At 40.3% G+C, this 22,476-nt stretch overlaps 1 protein-coding gene across 1 annotated transcript in view; it reads right to left on the bottom strand.

Moving 5' to 3' along the window:
• Positions 1-2,382: 2,382 nt before the first annotated feature.
• Positions 2,383-22,476, bottom strand: part of UVRAG (UV radiation resistance associated) — an 87,386-nt gene continuing 67,292 nt past the window's right edge. Inside the window, exons 14-15 of the mRNA XM_033052811.1 lie at positions 17,560-17,651; positions 2,383-6,053 (exon numbers count right to left, since the gene is read on the bottom strand). Coding sequence (XP_032908702.1) covers positions 5,351-6,053; positions 17,560-17,651 — 795 coding nt within the window. The 3' untranslated portion in view covers positions 2,383-5,350. The remainder of the gene's footprint in view (positions 6,054-17,559; positions 17,652-22,476) is intronic.

The raw sequence follows: 22,476 nt of genomic DNA, 5'->3' as shown, positions 1-22,476 counted from the left end.
TGGCAGAAGCTCCAATTCATCCAGGCCCAGAGATCTTTTTAAACCAGGCATATTTGATTTCAGATCTCTTGGGGTCAGGTGTGAAGCTGTGGCCAGAAGCACAATGGCTCATGAACAGAAACCCTCTTCCAGATGAGGCATCAAGACACAGGAGATCTTCCTAGAAAGCAATTCAGACAGTGGTGAACTTTGCTTATTGCTCTTTTCAGCATTAGTCTCAACATCTGTGAAAAAAGGAGAAAGACTCTGAGATTACCCCAAAGCTGAGATGTTATCAAACCTCCAACAGATGCTGCATCTCATCTAAAGGAATTGTTCTCTCTTAGTCCTGCAAAGGGCACAACTGAACCCACAGAAGGGTCCTCTTTCTGCTATGCACTCATATATCTAATTACACCATTGAGGATATATTGGGTTGCAATGAAATTTCACCATCATTGCATATTTGGAGGCAGAAGATTAATACAGGAAAATTCTTTCCAAATCCAGAACCTGTATTCTGAGCAGAGCTAGCCAGGCCAAATGAAACTACACAAGATAACCCCTAATTCTGTCAAGAATTGCAGACAATTGAAACCAGACTCCTGAAAGAAAAACTAGAAAACAAGGGCTGAAAAAAAGAGACAGATGGTTTTCTGCAGCAGAGCTCCATCAAGAAAGGACAAAGAAGTCTGTGCACATCCTCCTATGGAGACACCCTGTAAGGAAAAGGAGATTTTCTTCCCAAAAAATGCCTTGCTTGCAGCATGTGCAGTCTCAGGTGAAAATAGATGCACTTACCATTGGTAGTATTGGCAGCAATCAACTGGCCAGCGAGATAGTGCTTTCCTGAAAGGAGAAATCCAAAGAGACTCATAAATAGAACAGTCACCAAGAGACAGTGCTGGGATTCTGACTTGGGTGGTAACTCAACCATTAATTGTGATGTCACCATGTTGCCAGCTTCTGTTGATGCTGGGAAAGGCTGACCTGGAACAGACACTAGGAATAGAGCAAAAGGAATAAAATAGGTATTTACTGAAAGGACACACCTTGGGCAGTACAAGAGCCTGGGGCTACACCCAAGTCCAATCCAAGATGAATCCCAGTCAGGAGTCTTTACACTTCTCTAAGTTTTGGTTCATCTACATATTGGGGTCAACAGCCCCAGGTTATGAAACCTCAGCCCCTTGGCTTGCCCCCTTCCCTTGGAGTAGAGCAGGACTGAAGAGTCCTGCAGATTAAATGTTGCGCCAGTCAATGCAATACATTCACCACTAAATTGAGCAGCAGCAGAGCTGACATCTCAACAGTTATTTAGGGGAAAAAGCTTTCATACTGTTTAATGAAAAATTGTAAACCAATGTTGCATTTTACCATATAGAAAATAAACTGATATTAAAATAAGGAGCGATTTAAAGATCTGATTAGATAACATTTTTTCCCATGGAAAATATTTTTTTTCCCATGGGATTAAGAACAGCTTGCCTGCAGACTGGAGGTGCTCATGGCTGCCCAGAGTTACCAGCTATGCCAGATCATTTCAGAGCAGACAGACCACATGCAAACACTTCCACATGAAAAAGGCAAAATCCAGACAGCAAGGAGACATACCTTCTCTGGCCATCTGAAAGGTAAGAGAATCAGGCACAGAAGAGCCCAAGGTTTATCTAGATTAAGTACACTCTTCCAGCAGCACCTCCATCTCATTCTTTCCACTCCTTATTCTTCACTTTCATGCAACTATATTTCAGTAATGCTGTTCAACACTGTAAAATAGCTTAAAGTAAAATTTCTCTCCTGTATCTTCCCACTTCAGCTCCTGGACTATACAGACGATGCCTTGGGTTTTTACTCTCTGCTGGTAGACAGGGTAGGAGGGAAAAAAACAACCCAAAAAAACTTCTAATGATGCCTGGAGAGTCCCTGTAGCTCTTCACATTCAGTGCTTCCCACAGAGACTCATGAGGACAGACTCCTGTTCACCAGCATTTTGGGCAGACACATGTTGATCATTAGCTGGCATTACAGAAGGTGCTGAATGAGCAACAATGCTTCCCCGATGAAGGAACAAAGTATTTCCATTATCCATAAATGTCTACAAGTCCAGTTTAATCTCAGCCCCAAAGTAGGCTGGAGCTATTTTTCAAGCTGCATACCATCTTTTGGGGAGAAGCATGAAAAAGAACTGCAGTACCAGCTCTTCTGAAACAGGATTTGGAGCCCTCAAGGCAGTCAGTTCTTCCTTCAGCCAAATCTTCTTGCCCAAACATTAACATTTGAAGCAATATTGATTTGGTTAACAATAAACCAAGGAGTTTTGGGGCTGGGAAGGCCACTGGGGTTTAAACCAGGCTCATAAAGAAAGCAAACACAAAGGAGCCATTGAATAAGACACTCAAGTTGTGAGATACAAATCAGTTTTATTTTATAAAGACAGATGAGCTTTCCTGCAATTGCCAACAGAGCTTTAATGTGTCATTTACTATGGGATATTCTGGTCTCGCTTATTTTAAATATCTGGTCAAGCAAGGATAAACCAAAGCTGTTGCGCTTGCTATAAAAATATATTGTGGGATCTGATATTCCAAAACTAATATGCTCAAAAATCTTAAGGATTTCTAATGAGGGATTAGGTTGAGATTGCAATGAAATGCTTTCTCCATTTGAAGACAGATGCAGACTTTTAAGTACCACAGCTGTGCAGGAACTGAAAGGCTCTTGAAAATTGAAAGCATACTGTGATCCAGTATCTCTCCCTCAAACCTCCTGTTGGTTTCTCTTCCACTACACTATTTCCAAAGTAATTTACAGGGGGTGAAAAAAAATAAACACCAAAAGGAGAAAGCTGTGACATGGTTGCAGTCTGTTCAACCCCCTTCCTCACAGCCACAAGGAGCTGGTCAGTGCTTCACCAGCCCTGTGATGCTGTCCCACCTCACACCACCTGCTACATGGAAAGTGGTAGAAGTGGAAGAGAAACAGGGATAATTTAAGGCTAACTAAAGATACATCCATAGAAAGCCCATCTGAGCAGCTTTGTGCAACAGATGCAAAAATCAACCGTAGTGTTTGACACATTAACAATTACAGGGGTTAAACAGGAACAGCAACACAACATTTGGGAGGAGAACTAGATTTCATTTGGTTTGTGCAACCTGAGAAATAAACAACTAATAAAAAAAAAAGAAGTCCCACTGATGCTGTACAAACCTAATTTCACACGCTGCTCAACTGCACTGAAATGCTCCATGTTCACCTACAAAACACAGTGACTTCACGACTACTCTTTGGGTTGCTCTGAAAAGTCACCATCACACAAGCTAACGCTTTTCTGTTATATAGGAATACGAGTGTGTGTACAAACAGGCCTGTGCTGCCTCGAGCGTGCCAGGTCCCATCCCACAGCGTGCAAAACTGACCTAAAGTTACTGAATTTCACCTGAAATTATACTGGTAACAGAAGATGGTACAGGGCCCAGGACAGAATATCTTGTGCTCATCACTATGAAGTGCTGTTCTTTCAGGTGTTGATTTCTCCCTCTTTAGGCAGGAGGGAGAAACAAACACTTGAAAGAAGCACAGGAAGAGCTTCCCTACCTATTCCTTCCCAGAGATGAAGGCAGTGCTTTGAGCTACTGCAGCACTTCCTTTGAGGAAGTTTTCATGAGGTTGGAACAGAGGAGCTAATCTGGGTGAGAAGATACTCATGGATGTGTCCAACTTTGCACCTGAAATCGTGTTCAGTGTTTCAAAATTAAGGTCTCCAAAGTGCTCCCATCTAGCACATCATCCTGGGACAGATCAAAGCCAACAAATTGCTGCAGAGAGGCTCGATTCAGCCACTCAACTGTGGACATGACCATTAAAAGCTAACTGAAGAAATGTGAATATAGTTTTAATACAATCATTAAGGCGTTACCTGGAAAAATGCATATTCTAGAACAGTGCTATTATGTATACCAGTTCTCACAAACACTTGTTTTGACAACAGAAAGCTGAGATTATACATATCCATATTTTTAAAAAGTTAATTTCAGCTAGCCTTACAGTGAAGTTAAGAAAAGACTAGGTTGTGGGCTTAAAAGAAAACATGAACCAGGGAGAGAAAAAAAAGCCAGGCATGATGAAGTATTTTTATTCTGCTATATACCTTTATATTTCAGAGCTCACAACTGAGCCCAGATTCTTGGGTATACAATATAGAAAGCAAGAGCAATGAAATCCAAACTGAAACACATACCAGGAATCACAAAGCAGGCTGCAAACTGCTTTCCCATTAGTGCAGCTGAACACATGTGGTAACCTACCCAACAGCAAACTGCAGCTCCAGCAAACCACTGGAAGTTTCTTCCCCCAAAGTACAGATGGTTTGAAAAAACCCTATTAATTCAGATGAATAATGTTAAGTGCCTCCTTTTTACAGAGGGTGGAACAATTCCACACAGTCACCTAATTCCAAAGTGCTTCATTCCCAGTCTGGGTTTTTTTGGAAGATGTCTGAAGTGCCTTGCACACCTTAGGATAGCAGCTGAACCCCATGTTGGTACTGGGTTCATTAAATTGCTACTAATGAGATCTGTGCCCAACCTAAGTGGGGGAATGGTCAGTCTGAGATTATTACACAGAACCTTAGAGGTGTCTTCCTCAAGGCTTCCACTGGTAGGAAGAGCAAGTATGGAGGAAAAGAGGAGTGGAAAAACCCCCAATGTCATTTCTGATTAACCAGGTGCAAGGAAACTGCAAAAATCTTACAGGTGCTCATTCTCTGGCAAGTTTACACTGCCAGCTGAAGACTCCTCAGTGCAAACTAGAACTTCAAAGGCTACAGAGCACAGCCAAAACAAAATTGTTGAATTGTAAAAAATTCATGGTATTTCTCTAATACTGACTACATTGCTCAAGCAAACACAGGAGTACATGGGAGAATGTAAAGACATCTTACCATAAAAGTATTTTAAATTAAAGGGTTTTTTTCTTCTGAAAAGATTAAAATAAATTTAACTCTAAATAATAATTAAGAACTTACCAAACATTCATAGAAGGGGCTGATCAGCACTAGAAGTTGTTTTCAGGAAAGCCTTTAAAAATGGATTCCAATGCCCAAGGAAAAAAAAAAAAAACAAACCACAAAACCTCTAACAGATTATAAATACCAGACATAAAAGGACTTAAAGCAGAATGAAGATTTACCTGGGCTGTGAATACACCATGATCCTGTGTTATTGTGCTCAAGTCCATTTGTCTAACACCATAGGGACAACTTTAGCTTTTTTATTTTCATAATTAATATAAAGAATAAGTGCAATTTTATTTCTATTCCAGATCACTGATTTCACCTCAATGTCTGCTATCAAACTCCTGTCCGAGCTCACTTGTCCGAACTTTTGCGAGGTCTGCGGAAGCTGGACATGTTCTCATTCAGTGCACAGATCCTTCGAGAGAACTCCTCAAACTCCCCTAGGACTTGTTCATCACACTCAACTGCTACAGCATGTTCCACTGGGATGGAGTTAAAGTCTTCCAGCTGATCTCCTGCGCTGAACCCTGTGGCTTCCATACCCATGATCTCCTCTGCCTGCTCCACAGTGCAGCAGAGCACGGGGTTGAGTGCGGGCTGAAACTCACAGGGCTGCTCACTGCTTGTGGTGCCAGAGCACTCACCAGGCAGAAACGCCCCATTTATTGCACTAGAACGTCCCAGGAAAGATTCCTGCCTGTCTTGGGTATTGTTTAGGCTTCCATTTTCTCCGTTTAAACTACTGCACAAGTCCTGGCCTTTCTTGGTATTTCTTTTGGAGGAGTCCATAGAGGTGTCCAAGGAAGAACATATAGGTCCAGGTTTTTTATCCAGCTCTCCAACACAGGCTGTGACAGCAACAGGCTGTGTTAAAGCAGAGTTGTAACTAGGAGGAGGAGTTTTGTACTGTAGTCTCTCGTTTCCTGTGCTGGCTCGTTTTCGGAGTCCTTTATCTGGAGAAGGAAGCCCACTGGAAAAACCAATATCCAATCTGCCGAAGCTAGAGCTCTGTCTCTTTGGAACGGGAATTGCACTGGATGTGTGGTGTCGATCACTGTAAAAGAAGGAAAGAATACATCACACCTGTCAGGCACGCTCATGAGCAATACAGATGTTTAACCAAAGGCTGAAGCCTGTTTTATCACAACTCCAAGTCTGGCCAGCAACTTGAATCCCAAAGTGCTAAACCCCAAACGTGTTTAGTGCCATATGAACCACAGAAGACACCCCAGAGGACAGCTGTACTGAAAAACAGCGAGGTTGTGCAGGAACACTTACACAGCTCTATGGTTTGGCAAGCCAATCACCCAAGAAACCATCACATTATGCTAATTTGTACTGTTAACACCATTTTATAGGACCAAGCTGCACTGTATGAAATATTACTATCGACCATATATTTACGTATTTAAGGCCTGTACTGGGTCATCATAAACTCTTCAAAAGTAAGTAATAACAGACTAATCCTCTATGAGCAAAGAATCCAACAGTGGACTTCCCTGACAGCAGCACAAAGGAGAAAAACCACACCAACTTCACTATTTGCAGAGGGTTATTCTTGCCAGATCTTCTGCTTTTCTGTGCCAGTAATTCCAAAACTTTTTGGACAAACACCAACCTCTATTTCTTAAGGAACATGAACCAATCAAGCCTAATTTACAAGTCTGACTTTACTGTTTAATACAGCTCCACAGGCCACTTTCACTGTCTCAAGCTCTATAATTTGGAAAATCCACTTTATGTCATCTCGGGTGTGTTATGAGAATTTTCCTTCATCCACTCAATACTTATCCAACTACAATCACCACCTTATATGCAAATAGCATGCTGTACATTAACATAAACAGCTGGTTCATTTTCCTTCCAAATTAAAAAAAAAAGTAAAAAAAGGGCTATTATTGACTTGCTGAATATACAGCTCTAAGATTCAACTACTGTCAGTATGAAATTCCTTCACTAACTCCATTTAAAAGAAACTCTTTCATCTCAAGGCCTGATACATTTTGAGTTTTGTCTGGCACCAGAGAATCTTGTGTTGTGGTTTAACAGATTGTTTTGTTTTTAGGTAGGGAGCGAGTCCACAGGCTGGGGGGGGGGGTTCCCTGTGGGGACCAATCAGCTGGATAGCTTTGAAATTGACATCTGATTAAACCACTTAAAAGAGCTGGATATGCCTCTGTGAAAACACATTTAACAAAAGGAAAGCCCGTGAAAAGCTCTATTGCTTCTGGCCTTTGAACAGGTAACTGGGTTCTGGCCAGGCCAGGCTCCCTTCTCAGTGGACCCTGCAGATGGGAGGAGATTGAGGAGCCTTAGTCTTGGGCTAAAATTCTCTTGCAAGGCTGTGGTGAAGATATAATTGGTACATCAGACTTATGTTTTTTCCCTGCAACTCATGGAATGCACAGGGGGGGATGTAGTGTTGTAGCCACAGCTGTGAACAGAAGCACCCATGTTGAAGTAAGCAGATGCTGAAGTAGCTTGAAGAGAAAGAAATGAAAGATGAGAAACCTTGAGCCAGGAACAGAAGAAGTAAACCTCTTTTCCAGAGATTTTGCCTTTATGCTAGAACATCCTTAAAACAGTACCCCAGAAGTTGACACAGCCCATGAAAGCAGCTATGGGAAAGCTGTGAGTCGAGGGCAGGGACTTTACAGTGTGAACAGGTTTTCCTTTCCTGGGTGGTTGATTTGCTGTGACACTGAAGCCATCAGAGAACTGTTTTTTGTGGAGAAGTCTCCATGGCAGGCAAGAGAGACTCCCTAAGAGAACTGAAGAAAGACTATTCTAGAGGTGGTAAAGTGGCTGGAAGTCCCAGGTTTTGTCTCTTCACGTTGTCAGTGGGAAAGAAAAGAGAGTGTAGAGGGAGAAGTATTCTGAAGGTTTATTCTGATTTTTCTTTTTCTTTTAGTTCTGTTAATAAAGTTTTCTTTATAAAGTTTTGAGCCTGCTTTGCTCTCCTCCTAACCCTTATCTCACAGCAGAAAATGAGTCAATAATTCTTGTGGGTGCACTGGCATTTGGCCAGCACTAGACCCGCTACATTAATTGGTGCAGTGGTTGGGAAACTCAGATTGACAAACCAAAACCACTACACTTAATTGGTGTTTCTGCCTGGTTTTCAAACCAAAACCTCCACATCTTGAAACAGCACTTATGAGTAATCTCTGCAGACCCTTTTCCACATTATCTTTCTTGTTTTGCTTCCCTTTATAAATAGAATAAAGTAGATTGCAGTAAGTCCCTCATAAGTGTCCCCATGGGAGGGCAGTGGGTAGTACTGCCAGTGAATTTCCTCTCCCATATTACCTCCTCCCAGGTTGCCCCTAAATGCATCTGTAGGGTTTCCACAAAACCCTCAAATCACCTTAAGGAGAAGCTGCTTTTCAGAATACACAGTTGCAGACAGTGAAGTGGAGAGGTAAGGGCCACACATGAAGGCAGCAGGAAAAACATCAACTTTCTTCTTAGATTTCAACAGTTGTTTCAGACCTTTTAAATGCAAATTCCACAAAGCTTTTACAGCTTTGTCTTTCAACCAACCCATACACATTCAACCATTTATTTTCAGAATGATGTAATATGACAAACAAGAATCTGCAGCAGGAGACTTGTGAACTGTACTCGGGCAATTTACACTGCAGATATATTAGGGACGGTCTGTTTTGCCCTCCCTTCCCTCAGATTAGTACTTTTTGTTTTTATTTAGAAAAATAAATTAATACTCTGTATTACTTATTTGATGGCATCCTGTTTATCTTACAGTTAAATTAAAAGTTATAGGAATTTACCCAAATTCCAAGATGTGCAAATATTCACAGACAGATATTCAAGACACTTCACTGGGTCAAAGGACACATCATCCCATTTTTATGTGAACTAATTGCCCAGGACAAATGATAGCTGAATGTACAGATCACTACTCAAATTGTAGGATACTTTATGCAAAGGAGTAGGTGGTGCTTTTCAGTGCAAGAGATCTAAACTTTTGCTACCTTTCCCATCCTAGATGTACCCAGGTTGCAGAGTTGAATTATCTCTCTGATTTGGGCAGGACAGTGTATAACAAGGTGATTTGCATGTGCTACCAAGGAGATGTGGCAAGATGCATGCCCCACCCTGAGCCACAGAAAGGACAGGCAAAGGCTCCATGCAACAGAACTGGACTTCCTTCTCTCCTCTTCTTTACAGAACTGAACACAAAGCACAGGCTGGGACTACTCTTTCTGCTAAGAGCAGCTTAAGTTTGATTCAAGCCTGGAGGAGTACAAAAAGGAGCCTCCAGACAAGAGAGTTTTGAACTTTTTGCAGCTCTAGAATGAGCTGCATATAATTTGTTTTTAATTCTGGACCTATCTGACAAATCAGTTGCCCATTAGCATTTAAAACAGTGAGTATGCAAAAAAAAAATAAAAATCAAAAAGTAACTCCAGGACTAGGCATAATACAAGATTTACTGGAAGGATAACTTTTTTTTCCCTCATGTGCAATGGATGGCAGATACAGAGATGTAGCATGTTTGTTCTTCTGACCACAGTTTGTGTTCAGGTTCACCAAGAGACTTCCACAGCAACAGTAGGAACAGTCTCTATGGCAGGTACAGAAATTATGGTATAGGACACCTGCATCCTTCCCTAAGTAGAAGAACAGTTTGATGTCAAAGCATCAGATCTGTAACAAACACCTCATATAGCAGTGAGGGTTTCCTATCTCTCCTTCTAGGCAGAAGGACTAGAAGAGTTATAGGAAATTCTGCCACTTCTCTGGGTTTTATTCAATCATCCACAGGTTAAAATTTAGGACACTAGAACCTAATTCAGGAAGAATTTCAAGCTGTACCTTATGGATTTAAGTGCATTTGTCAAAACAGTGACAACACTATCTACTCTTTAGACAATATTTGAGTGATAAAAACTCTTGCCTGGAAGTTACAAACACAGTGGCCTGAACAGCCTTTAGTTGGGTTTGGAGTAGATTGCAGCCCAAGATACAAGACCGTGCAAGAGTAAGTGCCATCACAGATGAGAAGAACATGGAGGGAAAGAAGAGCAGAAAGAAGGCCTGAAGTTCTGAGGCACACTATTGTGCAAAACACCTGTAATTCTATGAGAGATCAAACCCAAGGCAAAGTCTCTTTGCCATTTTGAGCAATACCTCTTATCTGTTGTGCTGTGTCTCAAACTTGCTCAAATTAATTTATCTTACATTGGACTCTTTCGAGGATAGAGACTTCAGTATGGGATAGCACTGCCTAATCGGCAAGCCCCAAGGTACCTGCAGAATAGCTGAGGTCACTTGGCTTGTTCAGCCTGGAGGAGGCTGAGGATCTCCCCACAGTTTGCAGCTTTCCTCCCAAGGGGCAGCAGAGCAGCAGCTCCAATCTCTGCTCTATGTGACAAGGAACAGGACCCAAGGGAATGCCTGGAGCTGTGTCAGGGGAGATTTATATTGGTTATCAGGAAAAGGTTCTTCCCCCAGACGGTGGTTAGGCAGTGAACAGGCGCCCCAGGGCAGTGGTCACATCCCCAAGGTTGTCAGAGCTCCAGAAGCGTTTGGATAATGCTCTCAGGCACAGGGTGGAATTGCTGGGGTGTCCTATAAGGGTCAGGAGTTGGACTCGATGATCTGTGTGTCCCTTCAACAAGGACATTCTGTGATTCTTCAGTAAGACTTAATCAGCTGAATTTAGGTACAGCAACAACTCTTCTATGAAAGCAGAAGAAATTTAAGTATCCAAATAAACCAACAAGAAAGCAGGTGTCTAGCAAAAGAAAAACAGCTTTAAAAATTGGTGCAGTGTGTGTATAAATTCCCATTCTTACATTCCTTTGTAAAACCAGATCTTACAGGAAAATGGGTGATAAATTAATTAGTTTGCAGGACCAGGAGAGTTTTTTAAGAGGTTGTTACAACAAGGTTACTCAAACTAACATGTTAGATATGCATGAACAATAAAATCTTCCCTTCCTTACTAAATGGAACTGGCAGAATGATCTATACCAAGAGATCTAAATGTAGTAGCAGCAAGTTATCTCTCTCATCTACAAAACAGCTTCTCTGTTAGCAGAGTACATAAGGGCTGCTCCATAGGGCAGTAAATCAGGAATTATCCCCATTTATTGTGCAGATATTCAAACTAATGTATTAGAACAAAAAGTGCTAGCAGCCAGATTCCTTGATTGACATGCACTAAAATGGACTTTAAAACCAGAGTTTAAGCTGCTGGAGAAATATGGGAGCAGAGTTCAGAAACTATCCATTGTTAGCAATAAATATTAATAGGATGGGTTGAGCTTCAGTCAGGAATAAAACCAGGGATAACATCCCAAATCTGAGAATGAAGGAATGAAGTCAATAGTATGGATTATCTGTTTATCAAATATTACCTAAGGCATCTAGATAAAAGTAAATATGCATGAAGGGCATTGGAGATCAGCCATCCAAGAGTTAGTTGCCTGGGTTCCTTCCACAGTCACTGGAGAAGGAAAATGAGAGAAGGGTGGTAATCCCCTGTTTGAGAGCCAGTAATGATCAGTGGGAAAGTCATCCTCCCCAGATGCCTCTCCTTGATCACAGGGGTTAACCTAGGCAACAAGCTCAGGCTGAGTGACAAGTGCCTACAAGGCAAACATGAGAAGATAAAAAGCTCTCTGTAGACTTTTCAGTAGAACAATGGTCATAGTCTTGCAGGCAAGTAAAACAAATCCACAGGAGCTCTGGTACAATGGGTTAAACTGTTATGCCTTTTCCTGTGCCATCACCTCCCTCCATTTGAGAATGGAAGCCATATTGAGGTTTTAGTTCCAAAATAATGTTTAGACAGAGGCACAGAGCTCAGAAATACAAGGTTGCTATTAATACCTATGAAAACAAGCAGCTGATGGAGGGTTTCTATTCCATTTGTGTTTTCCTTGAGGTTGTACTGTTGCCAGAATTCACAGCATTCACATCAAGGTAAAGTCCAGAGAAAGAATTCCAGAATAGAATCCCAGAAGGGTCTGGGTTGAAAGCAACTTTCAAGACCACCTAGTTCCAATCCCCCTGCCATGGGCAGGGACACCTTCCACTAGACCAGGTTGCTCCAAGCCCCATCCAACCTGGCCTTGAACACTTCCAGGGATGGGGCAGCCACAGCTTCTCTGGGCAGCCTGTGCCAGGCTTCCCCACCCTCACAGTGAAGAATTGCTTCCTAATTTGCAAACTAAACCCACCCTCCACCAGTTTAAAGACATTGTCCCTTGTCCTTTGAGCTTCACAGCTCATGAAATTAATAAAAAAATATAAAAGTATATAAAAAAGAAAGCAATGTGAGAAAACTATCATCCAGTTACTGAGAAACTTTAGAGACTGTCAGGTATTGTCCCCAGTGAGAAGGGCTTGGCTTGCAGGAGCAGAGTCCTTTAAGACACAGCCTTGAGCTGAATTACTCAGCCTGGGCTGATTCAGATTCCAGCAACAATCCCTTGGCTGGTCTCCTGAGACAGCAGACAGGTGTGGATGTCTGTTTAAAAAGAATGTCCTGTAACTTGTGGAGTATAAAAACTGATTTGATTAATGGTCATCAAACCCTAATGACTTTTAGTCACCAGGATGTATGACATTAGAACTGGCTACACATACAGGTATGTACAGTTCCTGTCAGAAAGCAGGATTTCTAAATTAAAAAAAACCCCAACAACCTGGGAAGCCTCAGGTCACCAATTTCAATGTTCCGATTGCATCCAAATCTCAAAAGCCAATTCTAACAGTCTGACTTCAGCTCTAAGTTTTTCTGGCAGAAAAATTCCAAAGTAGCTCTTTTCTCCCAAAATATTAATTTTCTCTAGTAAATAAACAGTCAGTTTGAGCATTCTTAGCCCTAAGGTGGAAGACACAGACTCCCCACTGCAAACAGTTGAGATAAAGTGACTGAAGAAAGACACAAACATTTCTGAAATTATTTTCTTAGAGAACACATTCTGGTTGTAGTTTTGATAAAACATTTCTTTGGTCAGATTCACCTGCGATTATTTTATCTGTCTGCAAGTGGCTCAGAGAAATTGTAAAGCAATATGAGGGAGAAAATATAATTTACAGGCTTAAATATGTATCTTTTCCTCCCCACAAAATGTTTCCTGTGAGGAACATTACTGGATCACAGCTGGACAGAATACTAAATTTGATTGCCTGGCCAAAAGCCAAAATCCACAGCTACAGCTCTTTGCTATGAGAATGCTTTAAAAAAACCACAAAAACCTAAACACCATTTGATCTTTTTGTGTTGCAAACTATGACCTCATGGCAGTAAGAATACTTAATGAAGGTGTTTTAGTTGGTTTATAGCCATCTGAAATGCTTGAAGCTCCATGAGCAGTTCAGAGCCAACATCATGTCAACTGTGCTAAAAAGCAATAATAGTTTCTCACCTTCTTAGAGATTACTGGTTAAATAATGTACAATAGCAATAGGAAGGCTGCCAATATGAAGTTAAGATGAAACTGCATCTTTCGGCAGCTAAGAAATTCTGCAACACATTTTTTAAAAATGAAATCTTCATAAATCAAGCCACCAGAGTTTTCAGAACTAAGAAGTTTAGGGCTCCTCTTGATTCTAGCAGTACATTAATCAAGACATAGCCTCAAAACACAAATGTAAACCTTGGCAAACAAGTGTTTTTGAGGAAAGCCTTTAAATGCAGCTCAAAAGGGCATCTCCCTGCTTACAGGCCCACCATTCCAAAGGAGTATCTTGTATTTGCCAGCATTAGATAAGACTACTGTCTATTAACTTAAGAAAAAAATCTTGCTGGACTGCTCAGGTTTGCAGCATGTTATTTACTTTCTGTTAATCACAAATACTATCCTCCCTCATAAGTTAGAGAGTGAAAAAAAAAAGGCTGAAGAATTGGAGAGAAAATGAGGCAGAGTCTCTTGATTTAATACAACCATGATCTAAAGAGCATAACCTTGTGAAAGGTAAATCCAAACACGCAAAAAGAAATAAAACTATGTTAAAAATGTACAGGCTACATGAAGTGGGGATTTGAAGGGGGCTTATGAAAAACAGGGAGAACAACTTTGTAAAGAGGCAGAGAGAGACAGGACAAGGGGGAACGGATTTAAACTAAAAGGAGGGGAGATTCAGATTAGAGATTAGGAAAAATTCTTGGCTCTGAGGGTGGTGAGGCTCTGTCACTGGTTGCCCAGAGAAGCTGTGACTGCCCCCTCCCTGGAAGCGTTCAAGGCCAGGTTGGATGGGGCTTGGAACAACCTGGTCTAGTGGAAGGTGTCCGTGCCCATGGCCAGGGAGTGGAACAACATCATCTTTAAACTCCTTTCGAATCCAAACCTATGATTCGGTGTCAAATGCTGGAATTAACTGCCTGCTCACAAGAAAAGGAATTTAAGATAAAATTTGCATAGGGCCTTTTGCATCCACAAAAACTAACCTAAAAAACTGAGCTACTTTTCTGGAAGCCAGTGAAACTCCAGGACTGAAAACAGAAAACTCCAGGACTCTGGAAACAGAGAGAAGTATTCCCAAAAGGAAACAGAAAAGATTTGGGGGACAAGAGTAAACCTAGAAGGATATTGGTACCAGGAGAGATATGAAGATGGAAGCAGAGCTTGTAGGCCTACAAGCTTGCTGCAATAAATCACAGAAGTCTGGGATGTGAAAACATGTATTAATCATTTCAGTGTAATGCCTGAGAAACCAAAACAACACAGATCTCAGCAGGCACAGGGAACAAACCACTAAACCTTGATGCACAGACACTGGACACTGCAGACCTTTCAAAGGGCCAAAGGCTAGCCCAGAGCTCCAGACAAAACAGGGGAACTCATAGAACACTGAAGCAGAGACTTTATAGCCAAATTTGCTCTGATAAATGTATGAAATAGGTGAGTTCTTCTACAGGAGCCATGGAGGATTTTTTGGGTTTGTTTTTAATCTAAAATGGTAATGACTGTGATGGTGACAGAACTTAAATTCAGAAAAACCCAGCTACAGTGCTCAGAAAGCAAACTGAAGACCAGCAAGGGAACCAAACTAATCAGGCAGTGCAAGTGACTATGGGGATAAGAAAACCTCTTGTCTCCCTGTTCTTATCCTGCAGACAAATAACCTGGAAATATTTTACTGACTACAGTTTGTGTCAGAGGGTATCAGATGCCTCACAGTAACCTGAAAACAAAAAAATTCTTTCAAATATTCATTTTAACAGCTAGTGGCTTTTCTTCTTATTTCAATGTTCGTAATCAGGTATTATCCACAGGACAGCAGACATCTGTATTCTGCTCAATTATGAAAGTCTAGCCAGTTTTCCCCTCAAGACAGACTCCCTGTAAAGCCTCGTTTCCATTTATATAATTAGGAAGCACTAAGAACATTGTTTGGAATCATAAGTTTAAAAAAAACCCCAAAAGTAAAAATGAACAACTATTCATACAGGTTCTGGAGGTAAGAAGGAAATGAGGCATAGACATCCATGGGGAGAAAAAGGGAATGTGATACTCCCAAAGAACTATGCTTAATATTCCTACATGGAAGTATTATCCAGCCAAAAAAAAAAAAAAAAAAAAAAGTTTTGTTTTGTTAATGATTGTGCATCACCTCCAGAAAACAACAGGATTGTATGATGGCAAAAGCTCCAAGGCATAGCTAAAGTTTCCAGATCAGTTCTTCAGAGACAGCACATGCCAGAAGGGAAGAACAGGTATCTACAGTGAAAATTATTCCCATTTCACATGTTCCAGTATCAATCCACTTCTGCTTATTCAAGACTATAGGAGACATTCATGACCTGCACCCCTCCCACTCTACTGATGAGCAGAGAAAAATGGTACAGATGTCACAGTCTGGTCTTTCATTTTCAGATTTTCTAGGGGACCACATATCATCTGAGGATTTTTACACTACTGTGATGGATACCACACAAAAACTTTTCCCAATGAAAAGTTTTCCCAATGAAGAAGGTTTTTCTTTATGCATCTTGCTAGAGATAAAAACAAAAGCAGGGAGAATCTTTTCAGCTGAGCCTGAAATTACTTACAGGATAAAACTGCACAAGGGGCTGAGCTTTCTTTTCTCAGGACCTATTTACTTCCTCTGTTGGCTGAGCTGAATTTCCATCAAGCAACACTTTTTACAGTATTGCTTAAAGCGGAAGCATTTTCTACTCCTACATTTGTTTTCCTTAGACAAGACTCCAAACAGCAACCTGGAGGTGGGGGTGTTCAGCCTGGGAGAAGGCTCCAGATATACGTTAAAGCCCCTGCCAGTGCCTAAAGAGGCTCCAAGTGAGCTGGAGAGGGACTTTGGACAAGGGCCTAGAATGACAGGACAAGAGGGAACAGCTTTCCACTGCCAGAGGAAGGGTTAGATGGAATACTGGGGAAAAATTCTCCCCTGTGAGGGTGATGAGTCCCTGGGAAAGGTTGCCCACAGAAGCTGGGACTGCCCTCTCCCTGGATGGTTTGGATGGACCTTGGAGCAACCTGGTCTGGTGGGAGATGTCTCTGCCCATGGCAGGGGATGTGAACTGGATGACATTTAAGGTCTTTCCAGCTCAAACCATTCTATGATTCCCTGTGACCTGCTATAGTAGGATTCACACAAGTACTTTTTAACATCAAAATCAATTTTAAAAAGAGGAAAATGTCAGGAGAAGAAACTGCTCTGCTCACGAGAGTTAAGAAGGCAGGAAAACAAAACCATTCTATGATTCTGTGATGAGATGAGAATGCAGGACAAAATAATTGCTTAAAGCAAGAGAATGCATGAGTGCACACAATTCAAAGAGCACAAATTAAAAATATGTGAATACAAACCTGTTGAAATACACTGGGTAGTAAACTGTGCTTCACATTTAGTAAAGCTCACCTCCGTTTCAGGAGAACTGGTTAAGCCTCCTGCTCAAACAATTACTGCAAGATAAACCTAAACTAACTTTAGCCTTAAAACATAGAAACCTGTGTGACTTGATTGTCTGCAGACATTGGAAGATAAGTCTGAATCCTCCAGAGTGAATTAGAACAGAAGTACATGGGATTTCCCTGGAAGATACCATAACCTTCAGTTATTTATTAATGTAGCTTCTCTTTAGCAACAACGCTGAACATGCAACAGCGATTTTCATTAGCAGCAGGGAGGTTTTGCTTATCATTCAGATTCCCATGCAGCTCACTTGAGTTACACAGTCAGGGACTGCCCAGGCTATGAGCTGTTCTGCTTCAGCAGTTTGATACAGAAGGTGCACCTGCTACCAAACATTAAATACAGTCTTAAGACAACAATTAATTCACCTCCTTCTAGTGAACATTGTTTTTTCAAACATGATTCCCTTGCTACATCAGCCTCTGAGAAGGGTTGTGGGCCCATCATATGGAAGAACTTGTAAGAGCATAGGAAAACAGTAGAATGTTGTGGACAGTTACATGGTCTTTATTTTGGGAAGGTCATAATCTCACCAAGCATGCTCAGCTTGTGAAGAGGAGCTTCTTGTTTGAGATAAAGCCTTACCTTCAGTTTTTTTGTAGTACCCACCTCTTTCTTTTAAATTACAAAAAATAAATACTTACCACCTAACCATTAGCCCAAGCTCCATGAAGTTTTTCAGGTTAGGAAGAGTTTGCCTTAGATCTGGAGTACTCAGCCCATACTGGTATCTAAGCTACAAAAACAGAAAAAAACCAAAATCCTAAAATTAGCAGTTTTCCAAATCCCAAAGAATATAGCATCATGGTCAGTTAAGTTACTAGAAAGTTGAGGATGATTATCCAGCAGTTCCAAGATATTTATTCCCCTTAAGAAGATGTTCCATTTACTACTTGTATCAGAAACCTACCCATGAAGAGGGACAAAATAATCAGTCAACCTGACTCTTAAACCTCCTTTCTCTTTCCCATTTACTATCTGCAACAGGAGAGCAGGCTCACAGCTTAATAAAAACACAGCCATTACGGGAAGAGACCAAATTCCATCACAATGTTCTATATTAATGAATTCCAAATACTTCTTTTTGTGTACTTGGCAGTGTGAGAGTATCAGTGTATACTGGAATCGGTAACGAAATTACTATAGTAACATCAGTGAGTAAAAACACATATTGTCACACAACTGATCAATATCTATGCTCCTTACACAGTTTATATCAGCATTTAAACTGCTGTTATTATCATAATTAAATCCAGCACTCAAATCAGATGCTACTTAGTGAAGGGAAAGGCTTCAAACACTGACATGAATATTGACTCCTACAAGTTGTTCTGACATAACGGTCCTGGTTGCAATTATAAACTCTGTGTTTAACAAATCACTAAATTAAAAATACCTCTGAAGAAAACAGCACATGGAAGGGAAAAAGTCTGTCTTTCAAGTCTGAATCTCAAAATTTCAGGGAAACTTTGCAAAGAAATTAATCCCTTGTGTGGTTAAAATATGTAAAAAAACCTAACACTCTCCATTCCAGTATCTTTAAGGCTACTGGAATGATGCACTACCAATTTAATAAGCAGTTCTCAGCATTTGTTAACACACTCTAAAAATCTCTGCTGGATCCAATACAGGCACCCACAGTAACTGCACAAATTCAGTGCTGATAGAACTACTAGCTGAAACATGGAACAGTCCCATTCAAAGTTAAATTTCTTTTGTTTAGAATCACACACCTGTTTCCATAATTCCTGACAGTAAAATGCAGGAAAGTATGTTAAGTTTCCAAAATTTCTGACTTCTCTGAAAAACTGATTGTTTGGGAGAAAAAGAGTCCTGAAATTGGGAATGATTTTTATGCTTGTCTGAGCTTCAGAAAGAAAAATTACTTTGGAAGAAAATCACCCTCAGTACCGCATTGTACAATAGCTGGCCATTTATTCCAGTTTATTATTTCCATATGGACAAAGCCAAATCATATGGTAGGCTTGGGTTCATATTTTCTGCTACAATGACAGAACCTGGATTAAGACAACCATACAATATAAATTACAAAACCATCACCACATTCTCCTGATGGGATTATAGTGGATTTGGTTAACTGGAGAACTAGCCTGGAGCAAAAGAAAAAAAGAAGAAAAAACCCACAAACCTCAAAAACTTTACATTTGTTCCTCCTCCAAAAATGAAAAGTTCATGGAATACCCCTTTTATAGTCATTCTTACATTTTAACGTTTCAGAGCATGAAAATAAGGTGGAGTAATGGATCTCTCCAACAGCCAAGATCAGAATTCATGGGAGACCCCAGTATCCAAACATGAGCAAAACCACTGTTTCTACAAAAAGATATTTTCTTATTTCCAATAGTACAGATGCATATTAAATAAAGTTAGGATGCAAGTTTCATGAAATCTCTAGAAAAATTTATTATTTAGCTTCACAAACTGCATACTATTTTGGCTTTGTAACAGATTAAAAGCAAAGCAATATTGCCTTGTGTCTGCATCAATACAAGCTGCTGCTGATGTATTCACAATCCCAGAAACTGCTGAAAAACTCATCTGCCTTCTAGGGACAGAAAGAAACATACAAAAATCAGCTGATGAATCGGGTTTTAGTCCAGATCCAAAATTATCACTCCATTAATGCAGCAAAGGTTAACTCCTGATCACATAATTCTGCAGCAGTCACACATATCCTGACAAACAAATCTCTGCTGCACAATGCAGACCACTGCAGGCACAACACCACACAAATGAGAACATGGAGGTGAAGGAAGCATAAAAGCAACTTTTTTGTTATTTTAAAAATCAGGCTTTAGGGAGACCTCAGAGCCCCTGTCAGTACCTAAAGGGGCTCCAAGAGCAGGAGAGGGACTTTGGACAAGGGCTGAAATGACAGGACAAGGGGGAATGGCTTCAAACTAACAGAGGACTGGGTTAGATGGAATATTGGGAAGAAGTTCTTGGCTGTGAGAAGCAAGCTGCCCTGACACAGGTTGCCCAGAGAAGCTGTGACTGCCCCAGGCTTGGAAGGATGGGGCTCCAAGGCCAGGTTGGACAACCTGATCTAGAGGAGAATTTCCCTGCCCATGGCAGGGGGGTGGAATTGGATGATCTTTAAGGTCTGGCTCCAGTCCAAACCATTCTATGATTCCTTGTGAGTGACCAGTTACAGCAGGATTCACTTAACATCAAAATCAACTTTAAAAAGAGAAAAATATGGAGAGAAGCTGCTTTGCTCTTGAGAATTAAGAGGGCAAGAAAACAAGAGCACACAGAGATAAAAATGTGCTGTCTTGATTCTCCTAAGAAACAGTTCAAATTTCAATTGTTTCCATTAAAAGTCACCCATCTCCACATTAAGTTTCCAATGCAATAATTTTCAAAAGCAGCATTTTGTGTAAGATTTTAAAGATTAGATTGTTTCTTCAGACCTAACCATCCAGAGAAAACTGTAGCAAAGAGGTATCCAAGGTTTGTGTTCACATAGAAGGTCATGTATTCTCCACAGGACTGAGTAAATCATTAATGATGTTCTAGTGACAAAATGTTCATTTCAATTTCCATACCAATATTTACCTCCTATGAACAGCTTTGTTTTTCCAAGTGCAGCTCTCATATTAGTTACTAGCAAGACTTCACAGAAATAAGATCTAGATGAGATGCATCATATTGAATCAAGAGTTCAAAGCAGAAAAACTCAGACAATTATCTGTATGGAGAACTCTGAAGAAATATTTACTGTAAGGCCAACTTCTCTACAGAATACCAGCTAATCATACCAGTGGGTATTTTCTATTGCACCTATATATTCCAACATCACAGAAAACCATACATGTTAAAATAAGCTGCATTTAAAACAGTGATTCTCAGAGGGAAAGGCAGATTTATTCTTGTAAAACTTTAATATTAGCTTTCTAAGAAAGTGTTTAAAGACTGAATTTCCTTAAAAAACTAATACTACCAAAACCACAGCATTAGCTGTAGATGAGGCATAACAAACTGAAGTAAAATTGTAACAAAATAGGCATAATTATTTTACACTCTTTAAGATGAGAAAAAATAACATTCAGGTGCTCCAGTTTCTATCTGTATTTCCTTCTCTGCAATGGTCTGAACTTACATTGGAGAGTGTCTGTCCCCAGCAGTGAACCAGCTCCAATCTGAACATCTCTACTCTACTGCCAACCAAACAGCTTCCAAGGATTTATTTCATCAACTGGACTGTTAGACTTAAAACCCATGACCTAAAATCAACAGAAAAGCTTACTGCCTTCCTAAAGGTAACAATTCCACAACAAAATGTTCATTCACCAAACCTACCAGTAGAGATACATCATTTGTTAACTAACTAAAATACAAACCTGCAAAGGTTCAGTTACTTTTCTATAAAGTCCATAATAAGTACTAGGACTACTGAAGTTTTTCAATTAAGTTGGCTTAAAAAGAAACCATTTTGTTATTTTTCTATCTCTGGCTAATTGCAGGGTGCACCCAAATCAAAATTAGGGGATTTGCCACTCTAGGCTAGCTTTTAAGAAAAATAATTATATCCTGCATTTATGTGCAAAGAACAACCATCCACCTCCTATTCTAATTCCTGCAGCAGTATTTAATAACTAATGGTATACAAGCATATACATTTACTTCTAGCCAGAAACCACTGTACCTGGACTCAAGTATCTTTTTTTTTTTGGGGGGGGGGAGTGCAGAATGACTCCAATTCTAAACTCATCTGTTCATCATTTCTCATATTGTTTCCCCAGCCATATTCATCTTGTTCTAAGCCATGTGGAAGCAGTCTAACAACCAGAATATGTTATTAAAGTTCAAAATAGCAGCCACTTAAGTACATATTGTGCATAATATTCAAGTCTATGCCAAAATCTGTTGTATTTTGGACTTCCCTTAGTCCCCACTGCAGGCAAGTGGTTCTTGATGTTGTAGCAGCACCTGTACCTACACAATAGGTGGACACAAACCACTATTACACTATGCAAAGATCTTGCAACATTAAGGTAGTCAAAAGCAATTTTGAATTATTTTCAGCTATATGAGGAGTTTCTCTTGATAGCATCAAGAATTTCAAAAGAACATCTGCTCCACAAATGTGAAAACCTACAGAGAAAAAAAGAAGTAAAAGCTTTGTTTCAACCAAATTTGCAGAGCTGGCCACAAGCCAAGCATTTGCTTAAGGTTTTCAGAGAATGTCAAATACTGGGACAGAAATAAAAAGTTTTAGAAGTTTTAATAAAATGACATAGTTAATTGTTTTACAAGATCCTGGGTGACTTTTCAGAGTATGACAGAGCACTGGCAGGGATTCAGATGACTAAGCACTGCAATAATGAAAATGGGAAGTGTTGTTATAATGCCTGTTGCTATATAAACAACTATGGGGGATCACTGAAATAATGCCTGCTGCTATATAAACAGTTGTGTGTGTTTATACCTTTTGGGAGCAATTATAAAATTTTGGATTATTGAACTCTTCACATGTTGCTTGCCTTTGTTTTATTGAATCTGGCTAGCTGTTCTAGTTCTGAACACCTATGTGGGTT

This window comes from Catharus ustulatus, chromosome 2 (genome assembly GCF_009819885.2).
Source record: "Catharus ustulatus isolate bCatUst1 chromosome 2, bCatUst1.pri.v2, whole genome shotgun sequence".
Taxonomy (NCBI): Eukaryota; Metazoa; Chordata; class Aves; order Passeriformes; family Turdidae; genus Catharus; species Catharus ustulatus.
Note: the sequence above shows the minus strand (reverse complement) of the source record. Positions and strands in the feature narration are given on the sequence as shown.